The sequence below is a fragment of the Mobula birostris genome, chromosome 4 (assembly GCF_030028105.1).
Source record: "Mobula birostris isolate sMobBir1 chromosome 4, sMobBir1.hap1, whole genome shotgun sequence".
Lineage (NCBI taxonomy): Eukaryota > Metazoa > Chordata > Chondrichthyes > Myliobatiformes > Myliobatidae > Mobula > Mobula birostris.
In genome coordinates, this window is record NC_092373.1 from 107,841,671 (window position 1) to 107,866,985 (window position 25,315).

Here is a 25,315-nt window from a genome sequence, read left to right on the forward strand (position 1 = left end):
CTCATGTTTTCAATCAATGTCACTTTTTAAATCTGATATCTGACTGTTGTAACAATTATATGTTAAACAGACATTATTTCTTCTTGTATTTAATACTTATACCACATCAGGTCCATGACAGCTCCGAAGGATTAATTAGTTGCACTCCTGTCTTCTTGCTTCTTTCCAGCCCTGAAAAGTATTCTCTCAACACATCCATTAACTCCCCTATGATTCTTTTTTGCCATTAACCTAAGTTAGGTAAGTCACCAGGTCTGGGTGAGGTATACCCCAGGCTACTGTGGGAAGCAAGGGAGATGCTTGCTGAGCCTCTGGCAATGATCTTTGCATTATCAATAGGGGTGGGAGAAATACCAGAGGATTGGAGGGTTGCAAATGTTGTTCTCTTGTTCAAGAAAGGGAGTAGATAACCCAGGAAATTATAGACCAGCGTGTCTTACTTCAGTGGTGGGCAAGTTGCTGGAGATCCCGAGAGGCAGGATTTAAGAACACTTGGAGAACATAATCTGATTAGGGATAGTCAGCATGGCTTTGTCAAGAGCAGGTCGTGCCTTATGAGCCTGATTGAATTGAGGACATAAAACACAGTGATGAAGATAGAGCAATGGATGCTGTGTATATGGATTTCCGTAAGGCTTTGATAAGGTTCCCCATGCAAGGCTCGTTCAGAAAGTAATGAGGCATGGGATCGAAGGATCCAAAGCTGGCTTGCCCACAGCAGGCAAAGGGTGGTTGTAGATGGTCCATATTCTGCATGGAGGTCAGTGACCAGTGATGTTCCACAGGGATCTGTTCTGGGACCCCTCCCCTTATAAATGACTTGAATGAGGAAGTAGAACGGTGAGTTAAGTTTGCTGATGACACAAAGGTTGGGGGTGTTGTGGATAGTCTGGAGGGTTGTCATAGGTTACAGCGGGACATCAATAGGATGCAGAACTTGGCTGAGATATGGCAGATGCAGTTCAACCCAGATAATTGAGAAGTGGTTCATTTTGTAGGTCAAATTTGAAGACAGAATATAACATAAATGGTAAGACTCTTGGCAGCGTGGAGGATCAGAGAGATCTTGGGGTCCATGTCCTTAGGACACTCAAAGCTGCTGTGCAGGTTGACGACATTGTTAAGAAGGTGTATGGTGTGTTGGCCTTCATCAACCGTGGTATTGAGTTCAAGAACTGTGAGGTAAGGTTACAGTTATACAAGACCTTAGTTAGACCACATTTGGATTACTGTGTTCAGTTCTGGTCACCTCACGACAGGAAGGATGTGGATACTATAGAGAGAGAGAGAGTAGAAGAGATTTACAAGGATGTTATCTGGATTGGAGAGCATGCCTTATGAGAATAGGTTGAATGAACTCAGCCTTCTCTCCTTGGAGCAATGGAGGATGAGAGGTGACCTGATAGATGTGTGTAAGATGATGAGAGGCATGGATCCTGTGCATAGAACATAGAATAGTACAGCACAGTACAGGCCCTTCGGCCCACAATGTTGTGCCGACCCTCAAACCCTGCCTCCCATATAAGCCCCCACCTTAAATTCCTCCATATACCTGTCTCTTAAACTTCACTACTGTATCTGCCTCCACCACTGACTCAGACAGTGCATTCCACGCACCAAACACTCTCTGAGTAAAAAACCTTTCTCTAATATCCCCCTTGAACTTCCCACCCCTTACCTTAAAGCTATGTCCTCTTGTATTGAGCAGTGGTGCCCTGGGGAAGAGGCGCTGGCTATCCACTCTATCTATTCCTCTTATTATCTTGTACACCTCTATCATGTCTCCCCTCATCCTCCTTCTCTCCAAAGAGTAAAGCCCTAGCTCCCTTAATCTCTGATCATAATGCATACTTTCTAAACCAGGCAGCATCCTGGTAAATCTCCTCTGTACCCTTTCCAATGCTTCCACATCCTTCCTATAGTGAGGCGACCAGAACTGGACACAGTACTCCAAGTGTGGCCTAACCAGAGTTTTATAGAGCTGCATCATTACATTGTGACTCTTAAACTCTATCCCTCGACTTATGAAAGCTAACACCCCATAAGCTTTCTTAACTACCCTATCCACCTGTGAGGCAACTTTCAGGGATCTGTGGACATGTACCCCAAGATCCCTCTGCTCCTCCACACTACCAAGTATCCTGCCATTTACTTTGTACTCTGCCTTGGAGTTTGTCCTTCCAAAGTGTACCACCTCACACTTCTCTGGGTTGAACTCCATCTGCCACTTCTCAGCCAACTTCTGCATCCTATCAATGTCTCTCTGCAATCTTTGACAACCCTCTACACTATCTACAACACCACCAACCTTTGTGCCATCTGCAAACTTGCCAACCCACCCTTCTACCCCCACATCCAGGTCGTTAATAAAAATCACGAAAAGCAGAGGTCCCAGAACAGATCCTTGTGGGACACCACTAGTCACAATCCTCCAGTCTGAATGTACTCCCTCCACCACCACCTTCTACCTTCTGCAGGCAAACCAATTCTGAATCCACCTGGCCAAACTTCCCTGGATCCCATGGCTTCTAACCTTCTGAATAAGCCTACCGTGTGGAACCTTGTCAAATGCCTTACTAAAATCCATATAGATCACATCCACTGCACTACCCTCATCTATATACCTGGTCACCTCCTCAAAGAACTCTATCAGGCTTGTTAGACACGATCTGCCCTTCACAAAGCCATGCTGACTGTTCCTGATCAGACCAGGGTTCTCTAAATGCCTATAGATCCAATCTCTAAGAATCTTTTCCAACAGCTTTCCCACCACATACATAAGACTCACTGGTCTATAATTACCCGGACTATCCCTACTACCTTTTTTGAACAAGGGGACAACATTCACCTCCCTCCAATCCTCCGGTACCATTCCCGTGGACAACAAGGACATAGTCAGAGGCTTTTTACTAGGGCTGAAATGGCTAACACGAGGGGGCATAGTTTTAAGGTGCTTGAAAACAGGTACCAAGCGGATGTCAAGGGGTATGTTTTTCACACAGAGAGTGGTGGGTGCGTGGAATGCACTGCCAGTGTCGGTGGTAGAGGCAGATACAATAGAGTCTTTTAAGAGACTCTTCGATAGGTACATGGAGCTTTGAAAAATAGACTGCTATGCTGTGAGGTAATTCTAGTCAGTTTCTGGAATAGGTTACATGGTCAGCACAACATTGTGGGCTGAAGGGCCTGTAATGTGCTGTAGATTTCTATGTTCCATTCTCCTATCCTACACTGAGATGCAATTTACAGTGGCCGGTTAACCTACCTGTGCATCGTTGGGATGTGGGAACAAAATAGAGCATCTTCAGACAACCCACGAGGTCCTGGGGAGAACAAGCAAACTCCACATGGACACAATTGAACTCTATGCTGTGAGACAGCAGCAACCTGGAGTGGAACTTCTTAAATGAAGGGCTGCCAGGATAAAATGGTGTTTAAAACTAGCAGGTACAACTATGAAGATACACATTTAAACAATTGCTTCAAGTGAGAACCAAACCAAATAGGCATTTGGAGTAGCTCGAGTTGGTAAATGAGAGCCAAAGATTTGTCAAAGCCAACTAAAACAAATGAAACAAATGAACATGTTGTTAATCAGAATCCAAGACTGATGACGAGTCTTGGACTTGAAACATCGGCTCAGTTTCTCTTTCACAGGCATCTGGACTGCTAGATGTTTCCACTTTGAGTTTTTGCTTGAAAACAAATGATTTACCAACTCCCCCTTCACTAGCCCTGCATCTTTATCACCAATCAACTTCCCAGCTTCTTACTTTAGCCCTCCCCCCTTCCAGTTTCACTGATTGCTTTGTGTTTCTCCCTCCCCTCCCCCCAACCTTTTAACTCCTCATTTTTTTCCCCTCCAGTCCTGCTGAAGGTTTATCGACTGTATTCTTTTCCATGGATGCTGCCTGGCCTGCTAAATTCTTCCAGCACTTTGTGTGTTGCTTGGATTTCCAGCATCTGCAGACTTTCTCTTGTTTGTACCAACCTGATTGATATTTTTCATGTGATAATGAAGTGCTTGTTGAAGAGGTTGTTTTGTCAGACCAAAGAATGGTAGACAGTGGTCAGTACTGCTGCCACAAATGTTTTAAAAAAATATACACATTCATGACATTCACTTGGATATGCCAGAAACATTTCAAAATCTGAGGTGAGAAAGAGCTTGGAGACATGAGAAACAATGAGAAAAGAGATAGACTTCTGGAGAACCAACGTAGATTAACAAAATAGGCAGACAAATGGAATTTAATACAAAGTGCAAAGTGATATTTTTAAAATATACTAGGTGAAACAACACAGATTAAAACATACCATTTGAAAGTTACCACAGGAAGACAAAAAGCTAGGTATACACGTTCGTAAATCATTAAAAAGTACGCATGTGTAATTTTACACAACATTGATTTACGCATGGAATACAAAAACAGACAAGTTGAGTTTATGTAAAGCACTCTTTCATGTTGCAACTGGAACTTTGCACCAAATACTGAAATCAGACCTTGGCAGGATGTTGGGTTTTGAGAATAGAAAAGACAAATGGAGCTTTTAGAGAGAATCTGTTCCCAGATGAAAATCTGTTCACAGAGGAAAGAACAGGGATTTAAATAGAAGAGTAAAAGTCACAATGAGAGTAGCTATAAACTAGAACTTGCTACTTGTAAGGATGAGGAAAATCGTGTCAGAGTCCTTTAGCGTTTTTCAAAATAGGAAATGGATAAGCATGAGGAAAATGATTTGGAGGGCTACAGGGAAAGAGTAGTAGTACTGATTGGAATGTCCTACAATAAGCAGCTCAGATCTGGTGAGAAAGGTGGCCTTCTCCTGTGCCATTACAATTTTATGATTTATTAGGTAGAATAGAACATTGTACCCTATTGAACAAAGCACTTTGCAAAAGGGTAAGGGAATTCTATTGCTTGGCTAGACACCATTATTCAAATGTCCAAGGGACTAAAAGAATAACAAAGAACATGCAAAACAAAGGATGTATCACAAAAACCATCAAGTATCTGCATGCAGCAATTGTATCTGTACAGCCAGCTCGATTATAGAGTTTACACAGGCATTATTAATGTTCATGCAAACAATCTCAATCATTCATAAAGTATCAAGATAAAAGGGACAATTGTACGAAATAAGAGAGATGCATAAAAAGCTCCTTGGAAAATTTGGCTACATCGAGACGGTCTTTAAAACCTTTCAAAACAAGTGCCTTCACTGACTGGAACTTGAAGAGCTAAATTGGCCAAACGGTAAATCCAACATAATAGTTTAAACAATTTCTAACCTATTTTGGCTTCTTCATTCTTAATAGTTGCTACCATTTAAATTGCACTCGACTGCCTAGCGGAAAAGGCTCTGAACAGTATCCCTGAAGCAACTGGCAGGATTATAACAAATCTGTGCTCCTCATGAGAAGGCCAATGGTGTGCAGTAAGGGAACCAAAGTACAAATTGTGCTCATGCAGGAATGCCAAGCTTCCTGGTAACTATCAAAGGTAGGCAGCAAATAGAAGAATACGTTGTTAGTCAGCACTGAACTAGGTGTAATTTCCAGGATATTCCAGCCCAGGCCAACCTTTGTTACCAGAATGAACAGATTTGGTAAAATACTGAAAGAAAAGGAAGGGCAGAGCTTCAACAGTAGTTTGTAAAGCCATAACGAAATGTTGGAGCAACACACACAAAATGCTGGAGGAACTCAGCGGGCCAGGCAGCGTCTGTGGAAAAAAAGTACAGTCGATGTTTCGAACCGAGACCCCTTGGCAGGACTGGAGGAATAAAAGGCTGAGGAGTAGATTTAAAAAGTGGGGCAAGGGGAGAGAGAAACACAAGGTGACAGGTGAAACCGGGAGGGCCGGGAGACTTGAGGGGGGAGGATGTGGGAGCCGGAGACCGGTGGGGTGAGGGGGTGTGGGAGCCGGAGACTGGTGGGTGGGGGAGGGAGTGAGGGAGCCGGAGACCGGTGGGGGGGGAGGGGGGTGTGGGAGCCGGAGACTGGTGGGGGGAAGGGGGTGTGGGAGCCGGAGACCAGTGGGGCGGAGGGGGTGTGGGAGCCGGAGACCGGTGGGGGGGAGGGGGTGTGGGAGCTAGACCGATGGGGGGGGAGGGGGGTGTGGGAGCCGGAGACCAGTGGGGGGGGGAAGGGAGGGTGTGGGAGCCGGAGACCAGTGGGGGGGGGGGAAGCCGGAGACCGGTGGGGGGGGGGTGTGGGAGCCGGAAATCGGTGGTGGGTGGGGAGGGGGTGTGGGAGTTGGAGACCGGTGGGGGGGGGAGGGTGTGTGGGAGGGGAAAGTTCCTCCAACTTGAGTGTGGTCTCATCACGATAGTGGAGGAGGCCATGGATGGACTTATCAGAATGGGACTGGGAACTGGAATTAAAATGGGTGGCCACTGGGAGATTCCGCTTGTTCTAGCCGATGGAGCATAGGTGCTCAGTGAAGCAGTCTCCCAATTTCACCTATCTCCTGGTGGTTCTCTCTACCCACACCCCACCTTTTAAATCGACTCCTCAGCCTTTCCTCTCCAATCCTGCCAAAGGGTTTCGGTTCGAAATGTTGACTGTACTGTTTTTCCATAGATGCTGTCTGCCCTGCTGAGTTCCTCCAGCACTTTGTGTGTGTTGCTTGGATTATTGGGACCTATTTTGGCGCAGGCGTGACCTGTACAAAAAGGACGGGTTACACTTGAATCCTAGGGGGACCAATATCCTGGCGGGGAGATTAGCGAGGGCTACTGAGGTGACTTTAAACTAGAATGGTTGGGGGGAGGGAATCAAATTAAAGAGGCTAGGCGAGAGGAGGTTAGTTCACAACAGGGGGATGGGAACCAGTGCAGAGAGACAGAGGGGTATAAAATGAGGGTAGAAGCAAAAAGTAGTAAGGTGAAAAGTAAAAGTGGCAGGCCGACAAATCCAGGGCAAGCATCAAAAAGGGCCACTTTTCAACATAATTGTATAAGGGCTAAGAGAGTTGTAAAGGCGCGCCTGAAGGCTTTGTGTGTCAATGCAAGGAGCATTCGTAACAAGGTGGATGAATTAAAAGTGCAGATTGTTATTAATGAATATGATATAGTTGGGATCACAGAGACATGGCTCCAGGGTGACCAAGGATGGGAGGTCAACATTCAGGGATATTCAATATTCAGGAGGGATAGACATGAAAGAAAAGGGGGTGGGGTGGCGTTGCTGGTTAGAGAGGAGATTAACGCAATAGAAAGGAAGGACATAAGCCGGGAAGATGTGGAATCGATATGGGTAGAGCTGCATAACACTAAGGGGCAGAAAACGCTGGTGGGAGTTGTGTTCAGGCCACCTATCAGTAGTAGTGAGGTCGGAGATGGTATTAAACAGGAAATTAGAAATGTGCGCAATAAAGGAACAGCAGTTATAATGGATGACTTCAATCTACACGTAGATTGGGTGAACCAAATTGGTAAAGGTGCTGAGGAAGAGAATTTCTTGGAATGTATGCAGGATGGTTTTTTTAAACCAACATGTCGAGGAACCAACTAGAGAGCAGGCTATTCTAGACTGGGTATTGAGCAATGAGGAAGGGTTCATTAGCAATCTTGTCGTGAGAGGCCCCTTGGGTAAGAGTGACCATAATCTGGTGGAATTCTTCATTAAGATGGAGAGTGACATAGTTAATTCAGAAACAAAGGTTCTGAACTTAAAGAAGGGTAACTTTGAAGGTATGAGACGTGAATTAGCTAAGATAGACTGGCGAATGACACTTAAAGGGTTGACGGTGGATATGCAATGGCAAGCATTTAAAGATCGCATGTATGAACTACAACAATTGTTCATCCCAGTTTGGCAAAAGAATAAATCAAGGAAGGTAGTGCACCCGTGGTGACAAGGGAAATTAGGGATAGTATCAATTCCAAAGAAAAAGCATACAAATTAGCCAGAAAAAGTGGCTTACCTGAGGACTGGGAGAAATTCAGAGTTCAGCAGAGGAGGACAAAGGGCTTAATTAGGAAGGGGAAAAAAAATTATGAGAGAAAACTGGCAGGGAACATAGAAACTGACTGTAAAAGCTTTTATAGATATGTGAAAAGAAAAAGATTGGTTAAGACAAATGTAGGTCCCCTACAGACAGAAACAGGTGAATTGATTATGGGGAGCAAGGACATGGCAGACCAATTGAATAATTACTTTGGTTCTGTCTTCACTAAGGAGGACATAAATAATCTTCCGGAAATAGTAGGGGACAGAGGGTCCAGTGAGATGGAGGAACTGAGGGAAATACATGTTAGTAGGGAAGTGGTGTTAGGTAAATTGAAGGGATTAAAGGCAGATAAATCCCCAGGGCCAGATGGTCTGCATCCCAGAGTGTTTAAGGAAGTAGCCCATGAAATAGTGGATGCATTAGTGATAATTTTTCAAAACTGTTTAGATTCTGACTAGTTCCTGAGGATTGGAGGGTGGCTAATGTAACCCCACTTTTTAAAAAAGGAGGGAGAGAGAAACCAGGGAATTATAGACCGGTTAGCCTAACGTCGGTGGTGGGGAAACTGCTAGAGTCAGTTATCAAAGATGTGATAACAGCACATTTGGAAAGCGGTGAAATCATCGGATAAAGTCAGCATGGATTTGTGAAAGGAAAATCATGTCTGACGAATCTCATAGAATTTTTTGAGGATGTAACTAGTAGAGAGGATAGGGGAGAACCAGTGGATGTGGTATATTTGGATTTTCAAAAGGCTTTTGACAAGGTTCCACACAGGAGATTAGTGTGCAAACTTAAAGCACACGGTATTGGGGATAAGCTATTGATGTGGATAGAGAATTGGTTGGCAGACAGGAAGCAAAGAGTGGGAATAAACGGGACCTTTTCAGAATGGCAGGCAGTGACTAGTGGGGTACCGCAAGGCTCAGTGCTGGGACCCCAGTTGTTTACAATATATATTAATGACTTGGATGAGGGAATTAAATGCAGCATCTCCAAGTTTGCGGATGACACGAAGCTGGGCGGCAATGTTAGCTGTGAGGAGGATGCTAAGAGGATGCAGGGTGACTTGGATAGGTTAGGTGAGTGGGCAAATTCATGGCCGATCCAATTTAATGTGGATAAATGTGAAGTTATCCACTTTGATGGCAAAAACAGGAAAACAGATTATTATCTGAATGGTGGCCGATTATGAAAAGGGGAGGTGCAACTAGACCTGGGTGCAATTATACACCAGTCATTGAAAGTGGGCATGCAGGTACAGCAGGCGGTGAAAAAGGCGAATGGTATGCTGGCATTTATAGCGAGAGGATTCGAGTACAGGAGCAGGGAGGTACTACTGCAGTTGTACAAGGCCTTGGTGAGACCACACCTGGAGTATTGTGTGCAGTTTTGGTCCCCTAATCTGAGGAAAGACATCCTTGCCATAGAGGGAGTACAAAGAAGGTTCACCAGATTGATTCCTGGGATGGCAGGACTTTCATATGATGAAAGACTGGATCGACTAGGCTTATACTCGCTGGAATATAGAAGATTGAGGGGGGATCTTATTGAAACGTATAAAATTCTAAAAGGATTGGACAGGCTAGGTGTAGGAAGATTGTTTCCGATGTTGGGAAAGTCCAGAACGAGGGGTTACAGTTTAAGGATAAAGGGGAAGCCTTTTAGGACCGAGATTAGGAAAAACTTCTTCACACAGAGAGTGGTGAATCTGTGGAATTCTCTGCCACAGGAAACAGCTGAGGCCAGTTCATTGGCTATATTTAAGAGGGAGTTAGATATGGCCCTTGTGGCTGAAAGGATCAGGTGGTATGGAGGGAAGGCTGGTGCAGGGTTCTGAGTTGGATGATCAGCCATGATCATACTGAATGGTGGTGCAGGCTTGAAGGGCCGAATGGCCTACTCCTGCACCTATTTTCTATATTTCTATGTTTTCCAGCATCTGCAGATTTTCCCTTGTTTGATGAAAAGTTGGCACAGACTTGATGAGGCAAATGGCCTAATTCTGCTTCTGTACCATTTGGCCTTATGGGTGGAGGCTGGGGGGTTTTGGCACTCTGCCTAGGATGGTTGATGATAATGGTTTTGAATGACAGGGGCCAATCCAGACACAAATTCAAATTGTTAACATCACCTATCATGAAGCACAAGAAAGAGACTTCGGTAGTTAATGGTTTGGTGAGAATAAGGTGAAAGATAAAACGATGGATCAGATAGACATGATGATCTCAGAAACCTGGATAGGAAAGCCCTAGGAACATGAATATTCAGATAAAGGGCGAGTAATATTTCAGAAGTTTCACCCAATTATCAAAGGGGAAGAAGGAGAGCGATCAAGGTGGATGAACAAATGGCTGTAGTTCTAATATACGAGTAGTTAAGGAGATCCTCACATTTTGTCAAATGAAAAGATATAGAAATGCAATGTAAAGGGTTTAAGACTGTTGCCATAATGGTCAAAAGCAACTGTGGGTTACTCTGGCATTTCAAAAAGATCCTGGATCAGGAAGATATATTAACAGAGCCTGAAAGTCTTACATTAGATCCAGCTGCACCTGATGTGGATAGCTAAGCCAAAAACGGGACCTCTGGGAAAAATTTATTTACCTACTTTGACCTTGTTACACAGTTGATAATAAGTCATTCTGACTGTACAAAAGGCAAGTACTTACTTTCAACAATGTTTGCTTTCAATGCAAGCAGAAGTGCATACTCATAGCAAAGTATTCCATTTTCTTGTAACTCCTGATCAATATAGCTGTATCCCAGCATAATCAGAAACTGGATAAGATTTCCCTCAGAAGAAGCACTTTGCTGTTCAAAGATAAGATAAATTGACTTTAAAAGTAATTGTTCAGAAAGTTGATGATTCTTTGACCAAAGGCAAAGCAAACCAAAGTTTGCACTGACAATAGCTTGGTTAAGCACTGTTCCTGAATTCAGAGAGATTAAAAGGGCTGCAACATAGTTCTTAATAGCTTCCTTGATATTTTTCAATTTTCTCATTGAGATAGCAATCATATTATAAACAACTCCCTTTTGCACAGGGCATTTCACATCAGATGGGGAATCCAGTATGGTATTTAAAATGAAAATTGCTTTAGCTGGTTGACTATTCAGAATGTGCAACCATGCAAGAGAAATAAGTGCATCAATCACTTCCTCAGTGCTAGCAGAAGCTGTGATATTAATGGCCATTTCCATGTAGTGAATGGCCCTTTCATGTTTTCCATGAATTTCATAAATTGTGGATAAGCTGAGGCAGATAGTTCTACAAATGCTGCCCTGATTATGGCTGTTTGCAGAAGAGAGTGCCAACTGAAGGCAAGTTGCCACCTGTGTTGGAATCACAGATGTGAATTTACCCATTCCACAAAACTTAGAAACTCCTTTCATTATAAAGTCAGCGCATTTCAAATAATCCATTAATGTTCTTGTAGGTTGTAAACATGAATGTTTCACACAGCTTACAGCAAGATTTGGCAGACATTTTTGATGATAAAGTGATCCGAGTGTAAAATAAAAGTCTAAGGATACCTCACTTTCTAACATTGCGACATTTCTCAAAATCTGCAGTCTTTCAATGAAAGGCAAGCAATCCTCATACTGTTTAAGACTTATATGAAGTTTAGCTAAAAGAAAGCATGCTCTTGCTTCAACAAGCTTATCGTCTGTCAGCACTGCCTTCTTCAAAATGTATCTCAGAACGTCAGCTTCCATGTTAGTGGAGCAGATGTAGTTTGGGATACCCAAGAGTAAGGCTGCAACCTTCCCCAAAATGGCACAGTATTTCTCTTTGTTTTTCTGCTTCAAGTAAATGGCAGTAAGGTTCGTATATACAGCAATTAGGAGAAACAGGTCTGTGAACTGTCCTTTCATCAGACATAGAGCTTCTTCAAAGTAAACTCTTGCTTGTGAGAACTTGAGCTTCATGGCACACATCCTACCCAGCAGAAAGCAGAGTCTGGTTTGAGCCCATTGCATCTGTTGTTTCCTTGCCACTTCCCTTGCCACCTCAAGGTAACGAACCAATTCTTTCAATTCAGAGTAGCCAGCAAAGGTGGATGTCAGAAAGGAAAAACTGCAGTCATAAAGATTTTTGAAGTGATTGCTAAATTCATCATTATCCAAGTACACCAGTAAAGGATGGAGTACTTCAGTGTTGTACAGAGCTTCCATGTCTCCTATGTGGAATGACTGCTCCTGAGGCTTCTGAAATTCCAGTCCATCCTTTTGATTACATATCATAGGATCTTCTTCAGTTGCTTCCCTTTCACTGTCCGATTCTATACACTCAGTTTCATTCAACCCATACACAGCTTCACTCAGCTTAGCCTTCACCACTTCAATTTCCAGTTTACTTGGAGTATCATCCTCTCCTGCAAGAGGAAGAGGTTATTTATCATAAATAAGAAGCAAAACCATAGCAATTGAATGGCTAATACCACAATGTTATAAATACTTTACCAACTCTCCTGCTGGTTGTGAATAGAGTAACAGCTTCTTGCAGTCACTCCTATCTCACTTACTTTACTGTTTCCAATCTGTTTTGAAACCTCACCTTTAAACGTGATATTTTTTACTATGAGTACGAGGGGTGCCAAAGGTACTAAAAAAGATGCTCCTGCATCCTTGGATTCTATAATGGATTTGCTTCGAAAATACTGAATTTAAACTAATGGACGCAAAATTGGATTCTATTCAAAAAACCTTAACTGAGCATGATAAACAAATAGAAGAGAATGAAGAAACTCTGACGATTTTGGATGCAAGAATGGATGACCTGCAAAAGCTCTATAAAAGGCAATCTAAATCTAATGAGAAATTAAGACAGAAGATTATCGATTTAGAAGACAGAAACAGAAGAAATACCCTATGAATTCTGGGTCTTGAAGAGCTAACAGAAGGTGATCAACCTACTGAATTCTTTGCAAGCTTTTTGGTACAATTATTTCCTAAAATCTTACCATCTGCACCTATGATCGATCGAGCCCATAGATCGCCCGTGCCCAGACCACCTCCGGGAGCCAAACCCAATCAGTTATAATTTGTATTCATGAATTTCAAACAAAGGAACATTTAATTTGTGAATCTCATTGAAGAGGAATGATTGATTACAAGGGTCAGAAGGTTAGGATTGTTGAGCATTTTTCACCCGAGGACATGAATGAGCGTGCTAAGTGCAAGGAGGTTATGTTGGAACTTTTTAACAAAGGTTTAAAGCTATCTCTTCGTTATCCTGCTCATCTTAGAATCACTCTGTAAGATGATTCTAAAGAATGGTTTCACTCGAGTGAAGAAGCCCAGGATTTCTTAAAAACAATGGATTGACTGTTTAGTATCTTGCTATATGAATAATAGCTTCTCTTACTTTTGGTGAACCTTCGCAGCTAAACTTCCTTATGATTTAAATGCTTTACTTAGAGAATAAGGTTTTAATGAGTTAATACCCAATGTGATTACGTTATGAATTTTGATAAGCTTTTTTATTATTTCATACACTTTGAGGGTTTTTTTAAAATCAATATGGCTTAGTTTGGGTATTTTTCATTCTATTGTTTTGAAACTGTAATAATTAATCTATTTGTGTTCTTGTTATGAGGGTTAAGTTTTTTTTTGGCTGTTATTTAGTCTAGCCTGGAATACAGTTGGCCTTGAAATTAATTAGGAGTCAAATCAGCTGGTTGTTTTGGGAGGGTGATGTCATTAGCTGTAGCGGCCAGCCTTCTTTTGGCTGGACTTCTGACTTTGGGAAGGGGGGGGGGGGTGTCTTTTTCTGGGAGCTGTTTTGAGATGTTAGCCAAATCTGTTGCTTGGTTACCCTATTTCAAGGCTTATTGTTTGGTATTAATGTTCATTTTACTGGTTATTACTTTAATTTCTCTATTAAATAGTACTAATAATGGGTCATACTATTAACTTATTCAGTCTTAACGTGAAAGGATTAAATCACCCTGTGAAGTGGGATAAGACTTTTGCCTATATTAAAAAACTTAAGGCCCCAATTATTATTTTTTTTACAAGAAACACACATACATAATTGTGACAACTTACATCTTTTCAGTAGATGGAAAGAACTATAGTTTTACTCCTCTCTCCAGGCTAAGTCTAGAGAAGTTTCGATTTTTATGGATAATACAGCTCCCTTTGTCCAACATAAAGTAGTGTCTGATACCAATGGGCGTTTTGTCATAGTGTCAGGAAAATTATATAATAAATTAATGGTATTTGCCAATCTGTATGCTCCGAATACGGCTGTTCCAGGAATTTTTGAGCGTTTTTTTTTGTTCCTGCCAGATTTGAGCCTTTACTCATTGGTGATGGGAAGAGATTTTAATTGTTGGTTAGATCCAGTTTTAGATAGGTCATCTTTTAAAACAGCAACACCTAATAAATCAGCTTTTATTCATTCAATCTTTTTTAATGAAATTGTTGATGTATGGTGTTTCTTATATCCACTAGATAAGGAGTATTCATTTTTTTCTCATGTCCATCATACATATTCCAGGATTGATTACTTTTTTATTGATAGTCAAATGACTCCTTCAGTTCGATCCTGTGAGTATAAAGAAATTGCTGTTTCAGATCATGCTCCAGTGTTTTTATCTTTAAATCTCCCAGGTCTTTCTCAAATAAACAGATCTTGCCGTTTTAATTTAACTTTGTTATCTGATAAAGATTTCTTAAAATTTCTGGAGAAACAAATTATTCTTTTTTTTTGAAGAGAATACTTTGGAAGAGACTTCTAGTCTTATTATATGGGATGCCTTTAAGGCTTGTATTAGAGGTCAAATTATTTCCAATACTGCAAGTGTCAAGAAAAAAGCTAATAGAGAGAGAATTGAGTTAGCTAATCAGTTAGAACAATTAGACCAAAAATATGCCCTGGCTGCAGATCCTGCTTTATATAAAAAGCATGTTGAAATTCAAATTAAATATGATCTTCTTTTAACATATCCAATTGAAACTCAGCTTTTAAAAGATAAAAGTCAATTTTATATCCACAGAGACAAAACAAGTAAATTATTGGCTAACCAATTAAAAACCTTTATAGCTAAACGGCAAATTAAAGAAATTTGTAAAGCCAATGGTGATAGGACAACTGACCATTTAGAAATAAACAATATTTTTAAAGAATTTTATTCTAAACATTATAGTTCTGACCCTCCCAAAGATAACACGGTAACTAATAATTTTTTAGATCAATTAAGCATTCCTACACTTTCTGTTTATAACCGAAAAGAGTTGGATCAACCTATTTCGTATGAGGAAATTGCCGAGGCTGTACATTCCTTGCACTCAAGGAAGGCTCCGGGCCTTGATGGATTTTCTGCAGAATTTTATAAGGCTTTTTCCTCACTGCTTATACCTCATTTATGTGCAGTTTTTTCGGACTCTTTTAAGTTGGGTAGGTTGCTACAATCTTTTTATGAAGCTTCTATTTCGCTTATTCTTGAAAAGAATAAGAACCCAACTGAATGGTCTTCATACAGACCAATCTCTTTACTTAATGTTGATACTAAAACCCTAACCAAAGTTCTGGCCCGTAGATTTGAAAATATTTTACCATATGTCATTTCTGATGATCGGACAAGATTTATTAAAAATCGATATTCCCACTTTAATATTCGTCGTTAATTAAACATTATTTATTCCCCTTCTAAGGAGATATCGGAACGTATGATTTCTTTGGACGCTGAGAAGGCTTTTGATCAGGTTGAATGGAATTATTTATTTAAAACCATATAACCATATAACAATTACAGCACGGAAACAGGCCATCTCAGCCCTTCTAGTCCGTGCCGAAATCTAACTCTCACCTAGTCCCACCGACCTGCACTCAGCCCATAACCCTCCATTCCTTTCCTGTCCATATAGCTATCCAATTTAACTTTAAGTGACAACATCGAACCTGCCTCAACCACTTCTGCTGGAAGCTCGTTTCACACAGCTACCACTCTCTGAGTAAAGAAGTTCCCCCTCATGTTACCCCTAAACTTTGGCCCTTTAACTCTCAACTCATGTCCTCTTGTTTGAATCTCCCCTACTCTCAATGGAAAAAGCCTATCCACATCAACTCTATCTATCCTCCTCATAATTTTAAACACCTCTATCAAATCCCCCCTCAACCTTCTACACTCCAAAGAATAAAGACCCAACTTGTTCAATCTTTCTCTGTAACTTAGGAGATGAAACCCAGGCAACATTTTAGTAAATCTCCTCAGTACTCTCTCAATTTTATTGACATCTTTCCTATAATTCAGTGACTAGAACTGCACACAATACTCCAAATTTGGCCTTACCAATGCCTTACACAATTTCAACATTACATCCCAACTCCTATACTCAATGCTCTGAATAATAAAAGCCAACAAACCAAAAGCTTTCTTCACCATCCTATCCACATGAGATTCCACCTTCAGGGAACTATGCACCATTATTCCTAGATCCCTCTGTTCTACTGCATTCTTCAATGCCCTACCATTTACCATGTATGTCCTATTTTGATTAGTCCTACCAAAATGTAGCACCTCAAATTTTTCAGCATTAAACTCCATCTGCCATCTTTCAGCCCACTCTTCTAAGTGGTCTAAATCTCTCTGCAAGCTTTGAAAACCTACTTCATTATCCACAACTCCACCTATCTTAGTATCATTTGCATACTTACTAATCCAATTTACCACCCCATCATCCAGGACATTAAGATATATTACAAACAACATTGGACCCAGTACAGAACCCTGAGGCACACCATTAGACACTGTCCTCCAATCTGACACACAGTTATCCACCACTACTCTCTGGCGTCTCCCATCCAGCCACTGCTGAATCCATTTCACTACTTCGATATTAATACTTAATGATTGAACCTTCCTAACTAACCTTCTGTGTGGAACTTTGTCAAAGGCCTTACTGAAGTCCATATAGACAACATCCACCGCTTTACCCTCATCAGCTTTCCTAATAACATCATCAAAAAATTCAATAAAATCTGTCAAACATGACTTTCCACGCACAAATCCATGTTGACTGTTCCTAATCAGACCCTGTCTAACCAGATAATTATATATGCCATCTGTAAGAATACTTTCCATCAATTTACCCAACACTGACGTCAAACTCACAGGCCGATATTTGCTAGGTTTACTCTTAGAACTCTTTTTAAACAATGGAACAGCATGAGCAATACGCCAATCCTCCGGCACCATCCCTGTTTCTAATGACATTTGAAATATTTCTGTCAGAGCCCCTGCAATTTCCACACTAACTTCCCTCAAGGTCCTAGGGAATATCCTGTCCGGACCCAGAGACTTATCCACTTTTATAATCCTTAAAAGTGCCAGTACTTCCTCTTCCTTAAACATCATACTTTCTATAACTACCCGTCTTGTTTCCCTTACCTTACACAATTCAATATCCTTCTCTTTGGTGAATACTGAAAAACAGGAATTGTTCAAAATCTCCCCCATCCCTTTTGGCTTTGCACATAGCCGTCCACTCTGATTCTCTAAGGGACCAATTTTATCCCTCACTATCCTTTTGCTATTAATATAACTGTAGAAACCCTTTGGATTTATTTTCACCTTACTTGCCAATGCAGCCTCGTATCTTCTTTTAGCTTTTCTAATTTCTTTCTTAAGATTCTTTTTACATTCTTTATATTCCTCAAGCACCTCATTTACTCCAAGCTGCCTATATTTATTGAAGATCCCTCTCTTTTTCCAAACCAAGTTTCCAATATCCCTTGAAAACCATGGCTCCCTCGAAATTTTAACCTTCCCTTTCAACCCAACAGGAACATAAAGATCCTGTACCCTCAAAATTTCACCTTTAAATGACCTCCATTTCTTTATTACATCCTTCCCATCAAACAATTTGTTCCAACCCACTCCTTCTAAATCCTGTCACATCTCCTCAAAGTTAGCCTTTCTCCAATCAAAAATCTCAACCCTAGGTCCAGTCCTATCTTTCTCTATAATTATATTGAAACTAATGGTATTGTGATCACTGGACCCGAAGTGCTCCCCAACACATACCTCCGTCACCTGCCCTATCTCATTTCCTAACAGGAAATCCAACACTGCCCCTTCTCTAGTTGGTGCCTCTATGTATTGCTGCAGAAAACTATCTTGCACACATTTGAGAAACTCCAAACCATCCAGCCCTTTTACAGAATGGAACTTCCCAGTCAATGTGTTGAAAGTTAAAATCTCCCACAATCACAACCTTATGCTTACTACAAATATCTGCTATCTCCTTACAAATTTGCTCCTCCAATTCTCGCTCCCCATTAGGTGGTCTATAATACACCCCTATAAGCATCACTACACCTTTCCCATACCTCAATTCCACCCAAATAGCCTCCCTAGATGAGTCCTCTAATCTATCCTGCCAAAGCACTGCTGTTATATTTTCTCTGACAAGCAAAGCAACACCTCCCCCTCTTGCCCCTCCGATTCTATCACACCTGAAGCAACGAAATCCAGGAATATTTAGTTGTCAATCACACCCCTCCTGCAACCATGTTTCACTAATAGCTACAACATCATATTTCCAGGTATCAACCCATGCTCTAAGCTCATCCACCTTTCTTACAATGCTCCTAGCATTAAAATAGATGCATTTAAGAAACTCTCCACCTCTTACTCTCTGTTTGTTCCTAATAGAGCACACACTTTGTTATCTTTTTCTTCCTTCTACCCTACACCTTCGGTCTGTGTGACTTTAGAAAAATTTAATTTTTGGCCCGATTATATTCAATAGATTAAATTACTTTATCTATCTCCTTCTGCTAGGGCCCTTACTAATTTTCAGTATTCCAAACCTTTTAAATTTCAACGTGGAACTAGACAAGGTTGTCCCCTGAGCCCTTTGCTCTTTGATTTGGCTTTAGAACCCTTAGCCATTGCTTTTTGAGAATCTAATGATATTACTGGTATTCTAAGGAGAGGGACTGTTCATAAAGTTTCACTTTATGCTGATGACCTATTACTTTTTATTTCTAATACCGAGACTTCACTACCTCCTGTGCTTTCTCTACTTTCTTGTTTTAGCCAGTGTTCTAGATACAAATTGAATTTACATAAGAGTGAACTTTTTCCTCTGAATAATTTGTTATCAATTAATACTAACCTTCCTTTTAAAATTGTAAGAAATCAACTTGCCTGTTTGGGTGTAACAATTACCAAGAATTATAAATACCTATTTAATGAAAATTTCTTTACCTTACTGAATTTTGTAAAAAGGACACTATCAAACTGGTCGCCTTTCTCGTTATCCTTGATTGGCTGAATCAACTCTATTAAAAGGAACATTTTACCTAAATTTATATACCTTTTTCAGGCATTACCCGTTTTTATTCCTAAATCTTTTTTTGATTCTCTCGATTCTATTATATCTTCTTATCTATGGAAAACCAAACATTCTGGACTAAATAAAGCTCATCTTCAAAAATCTAAGAATGGAAGTTTAGTTTTATCAAATTTTAGGTTTTGTTATTGGACAGTCAATATATGAAATCTTACGTTTTGGACATAATTTATTAACCGTGAGGACAGTCCGATATGAGTTTCTTTAGAAGCCAACTCTGTCAATAAATTTTCTATTATTTCTCTTCTCCGATCCTCACTCCTTTAGTAAACTAACTGAAAATTTGGTAGTTAAACATACTTTGAGGATCTGGGTACAATTTAGGAAATTCTTTGGTCTATTGAGATTTTCTTTGTCTAGTCTCATTTGTTCTATTTTTTTATACCTTCCATGACCGATTCAGTTTTTAAAGAATGGGATAGATTGGGTATTAAATGCTTCCAGGATTTGTTTGTTGGAGGAAGTCTTCTTTCGTTTGAGCAAATGTCAGCTAAATATAGTTTACCCAAAACTCACTGTTTTCATTATTTACAAATTAGAGGCTTTCTGCTTCTCAATTATATACATTTCCTATAAGTTCCGATAAGGACTTATTAGACGTAATTTTTAATTTGAAACCTTTTTATAAAGGATCAATATCCAATAATTATGGTATGTTGCTAGGAATGAGAAATGCTCCTATAGACAAAATTAAAAATCTTTGGGAACAAGATTTACAGACATCAATCTCTGACGAAACTTGGAATGAAATTTTTAAATTGGTTAACACTTCATCGTTATGTGCCCATCATTCCCTCTGACAATTTAAAGTGGTTCATAGGGCTCACATGTCTAAAGATAAGCTACCTCATTTTTATTTGGATACATCGCCTTTCTGTGATAGATGTAATAATAGAGAAGCTTCATTAATTCACATGTTTTGGACATGTCCGAGCTTTGAAAGATACTGGAAGGAAGTACTTCAAACTTTCTCGGTACTTTTCAAGGTAAATTTTAAGCCTAACCCTTTGACCGCATTATTTGGTATTGTTGGAGAAAAAGACTTTATTTTAGAGACACCTGATTTGCATATTTTGGCTTTTATTTCGCTTATAGCTCTTGCTTAAATGGAAGAATGCTGTTCCGCCTACTCATACTCAATGGTTACATGATGTTATGTCATGCTTAAATTTAGAGAAGATCTGTTGTTCAGTTTTTGAATCTAGCCAAGACTTTTATACATTGTGGGGACCATTTTTTGAGTTATTTTCAAAACCTTTGATTTGTTGTAACAGTACAGATGGTGGTTAATAATATATTTTATTATATGATAAGGGTTTTCCCCCTTTTTTCTTGCTTTTCCTAACAGCTCTGACTTTGGTAGTGGGTTTAGATTTTTTTTTCTGTATAACAAAATTATTATATTTCAATATTATGATTTAATTTTATTTATATGAATACAGGGTTTTGTGACTGTAACTGTATTTTTAATACAATGTATTTGGTACTATTTTATTTTTTTCTTTTGATTAATAATATATATCTTCTTGTACTCTGCATTCTTCTATGCAGAAACTAATAAAAATATTGAAAGAGATAAATACTTTACCAAATTTCCACATTACAATGACCTTACAAATTTTTATATTTCTAAAATACACATTATACAAGAGCTTCATGTAATCAGAATTGTAATAATTTACACATTATCATAAGCTCTACAGCACAACATGCTGTTACTGGACTAACAATTGCGACTCTGGACTATTGGCCCAGGATACACTTTCCAATTTCACTATTTCCATTTGCAACTCATCAGATGATGCGCTGCCTTTCCCTGCATGCAGCAAGACCCACTGAGGCTTAACAACTGTCAGGCAAACAGTATTTCCAGCAGACGGAACGTATTCAATGGCAATACAATAGAGTAATTCTACACCAGTAATTGACAAGAAATTTCACCTGGTCAAGCACTGAAATACCACAAGTACAAAGGAGGTTGGAGGCTGATTATCCTGCCTTGAGTGACATTAAGACCTTCCACCATCTACAAAATGGGCAAGTGAGGAGTGCAATGAAATCTGCCGGGCTGTGTACAGCTCTGACAACAGTCCAGTAGTCAGCACTACCCAGTGGAAAAGAAATTGCTCCGAAAGCATTCATCCATCATCCTCAGGATTCCCCTTCGTTCCATCTGACTGTTGTTTACAAAATGCTTACATCACTCTTCACCAATCCTTGGGTTCTATCATCCAGAGAACACATTTGGGAAGATAATTTCCTGCAAGTTCACTCTCATAGTTACATGCCAGCCCATGACATCAAGCCTCGAATCTCCTTATCGAACCACATTTTACAAGTACTTTTACACTTGGACTTTAGGGCCTCAAACCCGCAGTTTGTCACTCGATTAAACAGTTGTATCCCTGCAAAGCAAAGCACCTGCAATTATAAGTAGAACTTAGAGTTACTTATATTTTTATATGCTGATTATTGATGGAATCTAGAACGCCAGAACATATAGTGGATGGTTGTGGAGAAAGATGTTGTTAAGCCTACATACAAAGTCAGGGATCAAAGGGTTGAACATGGTGTGGCTGATGTTCTGAGCTGTGTATATTTCAATGCAACAGGACTGTAGAGAAGGCAGATGAGCTCAGGGCATGGGTCAACTCATGGAGTTATGATATTGTAGCCATTGGTGAGACTTGGTTGCAGGAGGGGCAGGACTGGCAGCTCAATGTTCCAGGGTTCCATTGTTTTCGACATGATACAGTGGGAGGGATTAATGGGAGCGAGGTGACATTACCTTAGGGAAAGTGTCATGTCATGTCAGTGTTCAGACAGGACAGACTGGAGAGCTTATCTAGTGTGGCTTTATGTGTAGAACTGGGAAATAAGATATGTATGACCACATTAATGGGATTATACATCAGATCACCCAACAATCCGCAGGATTTAGAGAGCAAAGTTGTAGAAGGATCACAAATAGTTGCAAGAAACACAAGGTTGTGATAGTAGGTCATTTTAACTTTCCACACACATATTGAATAGAACTCCCATACTGGCAAAGGGCTAAGTGAGAAAGAGTTTGTCAAGTATGTTCAGGAAAGTTTCCTAATTAGTAAATAGAAGTCCCAACTAGATACTAGATCTCCTATTAGGGAATGAAACATGGTAGGTGGCAGAAGTTTGTGTAGGGGAACACTTTGCATCTGATGATCATAATGCATTAGTTTCAAAATAATTAAGGAAAAGGATAGTCTAATCCTTTTCTGGTTGTCTGCCAGTGACTAGTGGTGTTCCGAAGGGGTCGGTGTTGGGACCATCTCTTTTTATGCTGTATATCAATGATTTAGATGATGGAATAGATGGCTTTGTTGTCAAGTTTGCAAATGATACAAAGATTGGTGGGGGGGGGGGTGTAGTGTTGAGGAAACAGATAGGATGCAGAAGGACTTAGGCAGATTAGGAGAGTGGGCCAGAAAGTGGCAAATGAAATACAATGTTGAAAAATGCATAGTCATGCACTTTGGTAGTAGAAGTAAATGTGCAGACTTCTTTCTAAATGGAGAGAAAATCCAGGAATCTGAGATGCAGAGGGACTTGGGAGCCATTGTGCAGAATGCCCTGAAGGTTAACATGCAGGTTGAGTCGGTGGTGAGGAAGGCAAATGCCATGTTAGCATTCATTTCAAGGGGTCTAGAATACAAGAGCAAGGATGTGATGCTGAGGCTTTATAAGGCATTGGTGAGGCCTCCCTTTGAGTATTGTGAACAGTTTGGGGCCCCTCATCTTAGAAAAGATGTGCTGGCATTGGAGAGGGTCCAGAGGAGGTTCACAAGGGTGATCCGGGAATGAAAGGGTTATCATATGAGGAACATTTGATGGCTCTGGCCTCGTACTCACTGGAATTCAGAAGGATGAGGGGGGATCTCATCGAAACCTTTCAAATGTTGAAAGGCCTAGACAGAGTAGATATGGAAATAGATGTGTTTATCATGGTGGGAGAGTCTAGGACAAGAGGACACAGCCTCAGGATAGAGGGGTGCTCTTTCAAAACAGAGATGTGGAGAAATTTCTTTAGCCAAAGTGTGGTGAATTTGTGGAATTTGTTGCCACATGCAGCTGTGGAGCCAGGTCGTTGGGTGCATGGCATCAAAGGTTATGGGGAGAACTGGGGTGGAGGAGGAGATTTTTTTAAAAATCAGCCATGATTGAATGGCAGAGCAGACTCAATGGGCCAGATGGCCTAATTCTGCTCCCATGTCTTATGGTTTTATGGTCTACTCCTAAGGTTGTGATTCTACATTGCAGAAGGCCCTTTTTGATGGTATCAGAAAGGATCTGGCAGATTGTTTTCTGGCAAAGGTATACTTGGTAAGTGGGAGGCCTTCTAAAGTGAAATCTTGAGAGTAGAGTTTGTATATCCCTGTCAGAATAAAAGGCAAGAATAGCAGGTTTAGGGAACCTTGGTATTCAAGAGATATTGAGACCCTAGTTTTTTTAAAAAAGTGCACAACAGGTATAGGCAAGTAGGAACAATTGAGATACTTGAGGAGTACAGTGCCTTGAAAAAGTATTCAGCCCCAACCCTTTGTTGACATAAGTGAGTACTACACAACTATGGATTTTGATCAATTTAATTAAGAATTATTATTTGTGAACCACATGCTCCTTTTTTCACAGCAGAGCCCAGACAACAGGGAAAATTGTAAAGCATGACAAACTAAAAAGTCAAAAACTAAAATGTCAGCAGTTCAAAAGTATTCATCCCCCTTTGCTCAGTACTTAGTTGAACCACCTCTTGCTACTATTACAGCCAATAGTCTTTATTTGGCCAAGTCTCTATTAGCTTTGCACAATGTAAGATGTAAGAGCAAGATATGCCCATTTCTCCTTGCAAAATTGCTCAAGCTGTGCCAGGTTAGTGAGGAAACAGCAGTGGACAGCATCCTGACGTCTTGCCAGAGATGTTCAATGGGGTTAAGGTCAAGACTCTGACTGGGCCACTCAAGGACATCAATTTCCTTCACTTGAAGCCACCCCATAGTTGCTCTGGCACTGTGCTTTGGGTCGCTGTCCTGCTGAAAGAAATGTTCTCCCCAGTTTAAGCTTTCTGGCAGAGGCCAGCAGGTTTTTAATCCAGGATCTATCTGTATTTAGCAGCATTCATCTTCCCTTCAATCCTGACCTGATTTCTAGTCCAGGCTGCTGAAAAGCATTGCTATAGTATGATGCTACCTCCACCATACTTTACAGTAGGGATGGTGTTACCTGGCTGATGCACAGCATTACATTTACCCTACACATACTGTTTACTGTTCAGACCTAAAAGTTCCACTTCGTTCTCATTCAACCACAAGGCCTTCTTCAACATCATTACAGTATCTACTAAGTGACACTTTGCAAAGTCTTTATGGGCAAAGATATGCTTTCTCCTTAATGGTATATGTGGTGTAAATCTAATGCTGTACATCAGTCAAGTAATACTATAATCTACTGTTAACTACGGTAGAGGTCATATTGTGCATTGGGAATGCATTTCAGCGGCAGGGACTAGAACTCTGGTCGGAATTGATGGGAAGATGAATGCTGCTGAATAGTTGCCTATCTGATTGGGAGTCTGTGACTAGTGGAGTGCTACCTGGGATCGGTGCTGGGTCTGTTGTTGTTTGTCATCTATATCAACAGTCTGGATGACACTGTGGTAAACTGTGGGTCAGCAAATTTGCAGATGGCACTAAAATTGTAGAACAGAGGGATCTGGGAATACAGATCCATAATTCCTTGAAAGTGGCTTCGCAGGCAAATTGGGTCATAAAGAAAGCTTCAAATTGGTCTACAAATATCAAAGTATTGAGTACAGGAGTTGGGAAGTTGTTTTGAAATTGTACAAGTCACTGGTGAGACCTAATTTAGAGTATTGTGTGCAGTTTTGGTCCCCTACTTACAGGAAAGATGTAAATAAGACTAAAAGAGTGCAGAGAAAATTTACAAGGATGTTG

General features: G+C 40.5%; 1 protein-coding gene across 1 annotated transcript in view; it reads right to left on the reverse strand.

The window, feature by feature from the left end:
* Positions 1-25,315, reverse strand: part of LOC140197066 (SH3 domain and tetratricopeptide repeat-containing protein 1) — a 109,958-nt gene that overhangs the window by 41,123 nt on the left and 43,520 nt on the right. Inside the window, exon 10 of the mRNA XM_072256985.1 lies at positions 10,631-12,337. Coding sequence (XP_072113086.1) covers positions 10,631-12,337 — 1,707 coding nt within the window. The remainder of the gene's footprint in view (positions 1-10,630; positions 12,338-25,315) is intronic.